The 9,849-nt window shown below is 46.8% G+C and overlaps 1 protein-coding gene across 1 annotated transcript; it reads left to right on the top strand.

Moving 5' to 3' along the window:
• The first annotated feature begins 729 nt into the window (after positions 1-729).
• Positions 730-9,766, top strand: LOC134456094 (solute carrier family 35 member G2-like). Its single transcript, XM_063207528.1, has 3 exons — positions 730-759; positions 2,478-2,927; positions 8,960-9,766. The coding sequence occupies exons 1-3, from the start codon at positions 730-732 to the stop codon at positions 9,764-9,766; spliced, it is 1,287 nt and encodes a 428-aa protein (XP_063063598.1).
• Positions 9,767-9,849: the final 83 nt, after the last annotated feature.

Raw genomic sequence — 9,849 nt, 5'->3', positions numbered from 1 at the left:
TTAAAATATTCCTTTCGTTATTTCCTACCCTGCATCAGCATTGCCTTGCCAGGAGGATACCCCTGATTAGGGAATCTGGTCGACCATGGCCGTAACTACCATTGAGGACAGAGGTCATATCCTCTATTTTTTCAGTAATGTAAAATGTATCTATGATGAAAATTGATACATGATCAACAATGATAAATTTAGTCTGTATATGGCACCCCTCATCCTCAAGTGATTAATTAAAAAAACAAACTTTAGAGTTTGACTGTACGGTATACAGTACAGCACACAGTATTTTACCTCGGTATTTGAAAATGTCTGGTTATGGCCTTGTGGTCGACAGACAGTTGCAGTTTTACCCTACTTCCATTCTCCCAGGCAATATTCACACACACCAAGATATTCTATCTAGACCGGTATCAAATGGCCTAGTTGAGTCTGAATACATACTTACAATCAGTGTCTTAACAAAAAGTTAATATTAGTTCATATACTGTAGTTTTTTTCCATGTATGTGTTTCTATTTCCTTATTTTTTTGCAGTTGCTTTGGTGACTGTATGACCTCATGGTCCACAAGGCATACTGTCAATAGGCATGAACGGCCATCCGGGTACTTTGCTCATAAATGTGCGTCACGCCCCTTTATGGGTGAAAAACAAACCGAATGTCTCATCAACTTACATGCTTCATTGGCTTGTCTAAATGAACGCAGTCCATGCTTCAGACACGGCTGTTTCGGCATGTTGCACGTGAACAACGCTAGTCTACAGGTCCGTAGGCCTATCTTTCACTTATTAAACTCCAACATCACCAATTGACTTGCATGGGTTGTTTTCCCCCACAAATGGGCGTATCGCACATTGGATAATGTCACGCCATTCATGAGTATGTTTTCGGCCTGGTCCTCCACTCAATGTAGTGGCATCAGTCTTCATGCCGTCACGGCTGACCTCTCCAAGTCAGATGTAAATATTAATTTTGGGCTGTTTTGGACAAAATAGCTTGTAGTAGATGACTAAAAATGTTGTCACAGGCTTCATTGTCTCTCTCAATGCCTAGTCCGGAATGAAAATAGCCTGCCTGATTTTTTGCCCCAGGCCAGTCCTGACCTCATCGCCACTGTCTGACTGACAAAACCGACAAAAAAACCCTAAATCTTTTTTTGGGGAGTGCTGTGGCACAGCGTGCTAAGCTAAGGCACCTGTCCATATAGAGCTCGAAAGTGACGTCACTTCCCCCGATTTCATGGGACCTCAACGGCGTTTTTAGCCGAAAATCGTAGCATGTAATCCAATGGCGGTATTAAAATGGCATTTCGATCCCCTTCGAGTTGTGCCACGAGCTCCATATATGTTGTTTCTGATATTTTTGCTTAATTTTTCGTACGAACCCCCACATTTTTTAGAAAGCTGTGTTTCTTCACATTTTGCCGACGGTCTCGGAACAAAACATTGATGCTTCTGCATGAATAATCTTTATCTATCATCTTAAACAGCATATTTGTAGCCCAGCGCATATCATGACTGAGATCAGAAGATATTTACTCGCTACCACGTTGTTAGATGGTCAGCTTAGGTCCCGTGAAACGCGGAACTAAGGGGCGGGACTTTCGAGCTCTATGGGTTTGCAAGGCTAGAGTTCGGCCTGAGTTATTTCCCAACCCTGTCCCAGCGCTCTCTCCCCATTATTTCCTGCAAACGCCTTTAACTGTCCTATCATCGAGCTTTTTCCCCCCCTACAAACTATGATTCAAGCGAAGGGGAGTTCTTCCTCACCCCTGATGCCACCAGGGGCAGCATCTGAGCGCCCAATTTCTGTGTGACTATCTATGACTTGTGCTAGACCCAGCCACTATGGACCTTACGCATCTAAGAATCCTGGCCCTAACCTACGTTGACCTTATGACTCTATAATCTCTCTCTTTCTCTTCTTCCTCTGCCTTCCTGATATCTCTGCCTCTCCTCTCTTCCTCTCCTTTTAAATCCATCTCTAACAATTATGTTTTTGTTTTTTTTCTCATTTGTTAAGCACGTTGAGTTGCATCCCTTGTATGATACAGTGCTATACAAATACAATTATTATTAAAAGTTATTATTATCATGATAATGGCAAAAAAGCCCCAAAACTATAGGTATCCCCTGAACACACACCGTTCCACCAGGGGAAAGCTGTAATAGTCACTGAAAAAAACTTAAATGCCATAGTACTACACCACTATGACAATGCACCGGGCCTTTAGTAATACATTACAACTTGGTCATTACCATTCTGGTAACAGCTAATTGATAACAGGGGCCGTGGCTTACTGGATTAAAAAAAAAACGTTAAGCCTTTTCTCATAAATATGTTCGTCTTTGGGTTTTTGTTCACAGCACAGTACCCTGCCTTACTCCAGCCCCCTGTGGCAACAACACACCACCAAGACAACACCATGGATCCCGCATCGCCACCTCCCTCCTCCCCCCTCAGGCAGCAGCAGCAGCAGCAGTATGGCGGCTCCAAGAAGCGCGTCAAGATCCACCCCTCCAGCGTCACCGTCAAATACGCCACCCACTTCCCTCAGCCGGGGGACGAGGGCTACGACGACGCGCCGTCCTTCGAGGACTTTGGCACCTTCCGGGACCAGACGCCCGGGGGACCTCGGAGCCTCGTCACCGACCGGCACGGCAGGACGTTCTTCGGCTCCATGGACACCCAGCCGCGTTCGCCGGGCTTCTGTGGTGGCGGTGGTGGTGGTGGGGCAGGCGACCGCGACGGTGGCGTGGGCAGTCAGCTGGCCAGCTTCGGGGAGGCCAACGTGCTGGCGTCGCGCGTCACCTGGGGGGCGTTGTTTGGGGCGGCGGTGGCGCACGGATGCGTGGCGCTCATCACGAGGCTGGCGGCCGACAGATCCAACGTGCCCTCGCTGGAACTCATCTTCATACGCTCCGTTATACAGGTGGGTGTTGGTTTTTAATCTTTTATTTATTTATTAGAGATGCACCCAGTGGTGTAGTCTACGTAGAACGCAGGTATACGGAGTATACCCACTTCTAAATTTTAGGGGCCTCAGTATACCACTTAAAATTCATTGATCCATTGTTTAGAATAGCATAAATATATACAGTATACCCACTTCAAAAAATGCTTGAATATACAGTATACCCACTTCGAAAAAGTAGACTACACCGCTGGATACCGGTTCCACTGCTTAAGATCCTGCCGGATCCGGAACCGGATACCGGATCCTACAAAAGGGTTGAAATACATAGCCTACTCGCACACATCGGCCCTTTTAATTACGTTGACTCAAACAATTTTTTAGACTCATTAGTTTACTGCCACACTGCCTGCACTGGCCGCTTCCAAAGTTCTTTCATTCCATGCAGCAATTGGGGTTGTGAAAGACTGACTGAAAAACCTAGGCTAGAGATGCACCAGATCCTGATTTTTAGGTAACTGCCAGATACCGGATCCACTGCTTAAGATCCTGCCGGATCCGGATCCTGTGAAAAACCCTATTATCCTGCCGGATCCGGAACTGATCTGATCTTGGATCCTGTGCATCTCTAATTTTTATCAGGGCCAGAGGTGTAAAAAGCCTGGTTCACAAGGGGAAAAAACCCTGCGAGAGTTGTGTTCCAACACAGGTGACTGACTACACTACGTAGTGCGTCTTTTCCACTGCTGTTTTTCTGGTGGGCCTACGGTTCGACAAAGCGTGACTCAGTCGCCACTTTTTGCTTTTTGAATAGGCTTGACACAGTTCAATCGTAAAGCAACAAGTGGCGGCCATGTCGCGCTGTATCGAGCTGTAGGCCTGACAGAAAACCGTCAGTGGAAAAGAGGCGTGAGTAAAGCACACAGTCACACAGGTGACTTCCCTAGGTAAAAGGTCCACCTGTGTATAGCATTCATTATGGTCACCTGATTTAGTGGTGTAGTCTACTTAGAACGCGGGATTTCAGTATACCCACTTAAAAATGATTTATCCATTGATTTGAATAGCACAAATATATACAGTATACCCACTTCAAAAAATGCTCAAATATACAGTATACCCACCATAAAAAAGTAGACTACACCACTGACCTGATTTAGAGGTGGTTAGATACATTTTTTGGCACACTGTAACAAATAGCTGTTTATTTACGGCAATTCTGCAACAGCATTCTACTGTTTTTCGAAAAAACAGACAACTACTGTGAAAATATTACTTTGAGTCACATATTGAGCATAAACAGTAAGTACTGCACAATAGCAGTATTCGCCGTTGTGGAAAAAACTAGAGATGCACCGGATCCTGATTTTTAGGATCCTGCCGGATACCAGATCCACTGAATAAGATCCTGCCGGATCCGGAACCGGATACCGGATCCTACAAAAGGGTTGAAACATATAGTCTACTCGCACACGTGGGCCCTTTTTATTACGTTGGCACAAACTATTTTTTAGACTCATTGGCTTATTGCCACACTGCCTGCAATAGCCGCTTCCAAAGGGATTTCACTCCATGCAGTGATTGGGGTTGTGAAAGACTGAAAAGCCTAGACATGCACCAGACCCTGATTTTTAGGTAACATGCTGGATACCGGATCCACTGCTTAAGATCCTGCCGGACCCGGACCCTGTGAAAAACTCTATTATCCTGACGGATCCGGAACCGGAACCTGATCCGGTGCATCTCTAGAAAATAACAAGTTATTTTAGGCAGCACCATTGAAACCCATTCATCCTCCACTTGTCCGTGATCACCATCAAACTTCAATACCACCTGAAGAACTGAAGTCATTCTGACTGGTTAAAGATTATCTGATACTATAACAATTTCTAAGGAAACTACAATACTTAAAAAGTGCTTGATGCAGCAAAGTGTGAGTAGCACATGCATTTTGATAGTGATGAAAGTGTGAATGGCTGAAACATTTTAAGAACTTGTAACACTCTTGCAACAAGCAGCCCCATCTAAACCAATCTGCTAATCAGTGCCTGGCCTCACCTGAGTAGGGCTGTTATGCCATTATTCAATTACGGGCGTCACCTGCCAAGGGCCTGATGACTCTGGTCACATGGTACTCTTGCACCTGTATATAAATCTGGACTATCAACACTTCAGTTGCTTGCCTGCCTGCTGGCTGGCCTGCATGGCACAGCATAGCACTTGTTTGCCTACAAGCTTGCCTACAAGCGTGCTTACATGCTTGCACACTTTCCTCTTTGTGAAAGCTTGCTGTATGTGGCATCATTTGTGGCATTGTTGCATATGATGTGCCTGCTGCAAATTAGGCATTGCTTTGAGAGCTAGCTTGTAGTGCTGCTTGTTTGCTGTGCTACTTGGTGCAAAATAATTTTTTAAAGACTGACCAATGCTATATTCATCATTGGCTCATCAAGAGATACAGTAAAAAGCCCACCTTGCACACTATCATTGTAACATAGCACTGCATACTCTGAAATTTTATTCATGCCCACACTTTCAAAGGACCACCGCAAACCATTTTCTCAATACAGCATTGCGCCATAGTATCATGCTCAAGGCACACCAGTCATGGTGAACGATGGGAGGGTGGGGTGGTAACATGGCCAGGGTACCACAGTTATGGAGAATGATGGGTGGGGTGGGAAGTTGCCATGGCCATATTCATGAATACAACTATGACCCAGTATTTGCCTGTCATCACACAGTACAATTCAACTTTTTAACTGAAATGTACTGTTATTTTTCTGTAGAGTACTGTTATTTAACAGTTCAATTGCTGCTGAAAAAATGTTATATACTGTGATACATTAAACAGCAATGAGCTGTATTTGATTTTGGTGTGAAATAACAGTAGAATTACAGGTAAATATAATTGCCAGTAACTGCCGTTATTTTGCAGGGAAATTTTCTTAGAGTGCAGGGTTTTGACTTTTTCAACCCTGGACTGTGAAATTGCCATATACGCCTCTTTTCCACTGACGTTTTTTTGGTAGGCCTACAGCTCGACACAGTGTCACTCGGCCGCCACTTTTTGCTTTACGGTTGAGCTGTGTGGTGGTGCCTATTCGAAAAGCAAAAAGTGGCGGCCTAGTCGCGCTGTGTCGAGCGGTAGGCCTACCAGAAAAACAGCAGTGGAAAAGAGGCAATAGTTAGCATTGTATATTCAGTATTTTTGCTGGCCATTTCTTAGACGTGCCTCAGAGCATGGGGTTGGACTGGAAGGATAGATGAAATATTAGCACCCCTTGTGGACATTTCCCCCCGCAAAACATGCTCTGTGGCAGTGTTTCTCAACCTTTTTTTTTAGGCAAGGCACCCTTTTTCAATTCATGAAACATTTCAAGGCACCCCAAACCAACAAGCTGTAACATGGCATCGCATCCGATACCACACAAGCTTAGAAAAGTAACACATTTCGAGACATCACACAACCTATGTTCGAAGTTGCAGCTGACTGGGGCGACCTATGTTTACTCTATTGTGCGTAAATGGCAGATGAAAGATTCCACTGAATAGCAACTTATGAATTTAGACAAATATGTATTATGGGCCAATTACATAATTTATTCATCAGCCACGTTTCCGCGGCACCCCTGAGGGGGGCCCGCGGCACCCCAGGGTGCCCCGGCACCCCTGTTGAGAAACATGCTCTGTGGCATCAAAGAGGGTAGATTACAGAAAGAGGATTCAAACTGCGCCCACCTAATGCAACAGAGTGTGCTCAAGTCTCCTAAGGAGCCGTTATCCCCTCCTTCTCTTTTTGTGATGTTTGGTGGTGGCTTGCACGAGATGTGTGCTAAGGGGACTACATTGATTCTCAACCGTAAGACTCCTAAACCAGTGGTTCTTAACCTTTTTTTCTTAACGCACCCCCTTACCTGTGCCGAAGACAAGCCGTGCACCCCCAACCCAAACTTCTACATGTGTATACGTTCTAAAAATGATTATAAGTGATTCATTGCATGTGTCCTTGCTTGGGACATTAATCAATACATAAGTTACTTTAAATGGGGACCAAACATGTTTTAATTTTGTCTTAAATTGGCGTAAATATAATGTTTCCAAGCAGAATTTTGGTTGCAACCTCAACACAATCAAAATCCCGCGCACCCCCTGAAATCTCTGGCGCACCCCCAGGGGGTGCCCGCACCCCAGGTTAAGAACGACTGAACTAAACAAAGGTCTCCTAAAGGAGCATTCACCTGACATCCCGGAAAAAGTCAGAGCCTGGAGTATCTTCCTCTTATCTGTCCTCTTTGGTGGCGTGTTTTAAATGTGCTTGTTTAGAAGGGAAGAAGAGTTGCCCCACAAGGACGCAAAGTTGGGCCTTCTGGAGTATTAAACTGGGGCTCTGACCATTACACCAAAGAGTCAACCATGTTGGAGTGATTATCAGAGCACACCCACAACTGATGTCCACTCCATCACAGTGCACTATTGAACTTTCTTCCGGGGTACTGTTGTCAGTGGTGGTGGTGGTGGTGATGTATCTATTTGTTGACTGAGGCCAGACTGTTGCAAATGAGCCAAATACTTCAATACCTCACTTGCTTCCCAATTGCTTTCGGTGGTGGTGGTGCTGCTGTATCCATTTGTTGAGTGAGATAAGTCTGAGATATGTAAACTTCCTTCCAGGTGCTTCCCAATTGCTGTTGGTGGAGGTGGTAATGTATCCATTCCATTTGTTGAGTTACACCAGATGATCTCTCATGGCACACTAGTGTTCCCTGGCACAGTGGTTGAAAACTGAAATAAACTTCCTTCCCTCCGGGTGTTGGCTGGCAGTGGTGACTGTGGTGATATATCCCAGGGGTTCTTAACCTTTTTTTTTCTTAAAGCACCCCCTTACCTGTGCTCAAGACAAGACACGTACCCCCCAACCCAAACGTCTACACGTGAATATGCATTTAAAAAAAAAAATTTACGTGATTAATTACAATGATTATTGCGTGAGATATTAATCAATAGACGTTAAATGGGGATCAAAATATGTTTAAATTTGGTTTTGATTTTGCCTACTTATAATGTACCAAAGCAGAATTTTGATCACAACCTCGACACCAACAAAATTCTGCGCACCCCCTGGAATCCCTGGTGCACCCCCAGGGGGTGCCCGCACTCCAGGTTAAGAACCACTGATGGGTCAAAGACGTCCAACATGTCCTTCAGTGCAACGGATACTTTTGCTTACTGTAAATGCAAAAAAAGAGATTTTTTTTTAATTATTTTTTTGGCTTGGCTTCCATGCATTCACTTTTCAAAAAAATTGTTTTGAAATGTCATGTTTTTCACAGTTACAGTAAGCAAAAGCATCTGTTAGCACTGAAGGACAGTGTCATGTTGGACGTCTTTGGCCCTGATATATCCAATATAAACTTCCTTTCCGTCCCTCTTCACAGGTGTTGTCGGTGGTGGTGATGTGTCCATTTATTGAGTGACTGACAATATATAATCTTCCTTCCTTCTTCACAGGTGCTGTCAGTGGTGGTAGTGATGTCCCAGTGATACCCTTTGTTGCAAATGAGGGCTATAAACTCCTAGCCAGGCCACACCCTCCTATAGCGCTTTCAGGCCGACTGAGAACCGTGCTGGAGCCCGTTCCCGCACCTAATCGCGAACCAGCCGTCATGTTCACGCCACAGATATTTGCATTCGCGAACCGGAAAGTTGGTTCTCAATGTGAACCGCAAAATACTAGGTTTTTCTCCATGAACCGTGACGACAGCGCGCCCGTCAGCAGGTTCATCCGGGTAACGCAGTCATGTGCGGGAAAAGTTCAGAGCTCGGTATGAACACGGGCGGTTCGCAGATAAACACTTCTGTACTGAACGTAACTGGTGCGGGCACCGACTCCAGCTCCGTTCTGGTCGCCCTGAAAGCCCTACTAGTGACGCAACACTGTCGGTATTGCTTCTAGTCAGGCCAAGAGCAATGTACATATCGTTGAATGTCAATGATAATCAGGCTAACAAACTACCCCCCCCCCCCCCCCCCCCCCTTCTTCCCTCCAGGTGCTGTCAGTGGTGGTAGTGATGTACCGGCGCGAGGCGCCCTTCGGCCCCAAGGGCTACCGGCTGCGCCTCTTCTTCTACGCCGTCTGCAACGTGCTGTCCATCACCTGCGCCTACACCTCCTTCGCCATCGTACCGCCGAGCAACGGCACCATCATGTGGCGCGCCAGCACCACCGTCTTCAGCGCCGTGCTCGCCTTCCTGCTGCTGGAGGAGCGTCTGGGCTACACCGACCTGGTGACGGTGGTGGGCAGCGTCTTCGGCCTGTGCCTGGTCATGGTGCCCAACATCGCCGAGAAGGAGGCCTCCACGCCGCTGGGCTTCTGGAAGGAGGCCTTCGGCTACACCATGACCGTCATGGCGGGGCTGACGGCGGCCGGCGCCATGATCGTCTACCGCGCCATCAAGGACCGCGTCAGCATGTGGACGGCGCTCTTCACGTTCGGCTGGACGGGCACCGTGTGGGGCGCGTCCACCATGTTCGTCATGCAGGAGCCCATCGTCCCGCTGGACGGCGAGACCTGGGCCTACCTGCTGGCCATCACCTGCTGCTCCACCGCGGCCTTCCTGGGCGTGTACTACGCCCTCAACAAGTTCCACCCGGCGCTGGTCAGCACCGTGCAGCACCTGGAGATCGTGGTGGCCATGCTGCTGCAGCTGGCGGTGCTGCGCATGGTGCCGTCGGCCTACGACGTGCTGGGCGCGCTCGTCATCATGGCCAGCGTGTTCACGCTCACAGGGTTCAAGCTGTACTGGGTGGGGCGCGCCATACGGCAGGATTACGAGGAGATCCTGGATTCGCCGTGATCTGAAAGACAAAAAAAAAAAAAATTGATGGATGGATGATGGGTGGATATACTGTACAGGTGGAGGAGGGCTGGGATTGGATT

This window comes from Engraulis encrasicolus, chromosome 9 (assembly GCF_034702125.1).
Source record: "Engraulis encrasicolus isolate BLACKSEA-1 chromosome 9, IST_EnEncr_1.0, whole genome shotgun sequence".
NCBI classification, from domain to species: Eukaryota; Metazoa; Chordata; class Actinopteri; order Clupeiformes; family Engraulidae; genus Engraulis; species Engraulis encrasicolus.
Note: the sequence above shows the minus strand (reverse complement) of the source record. Positions and strands in the feature narration are given on the sequence as shown.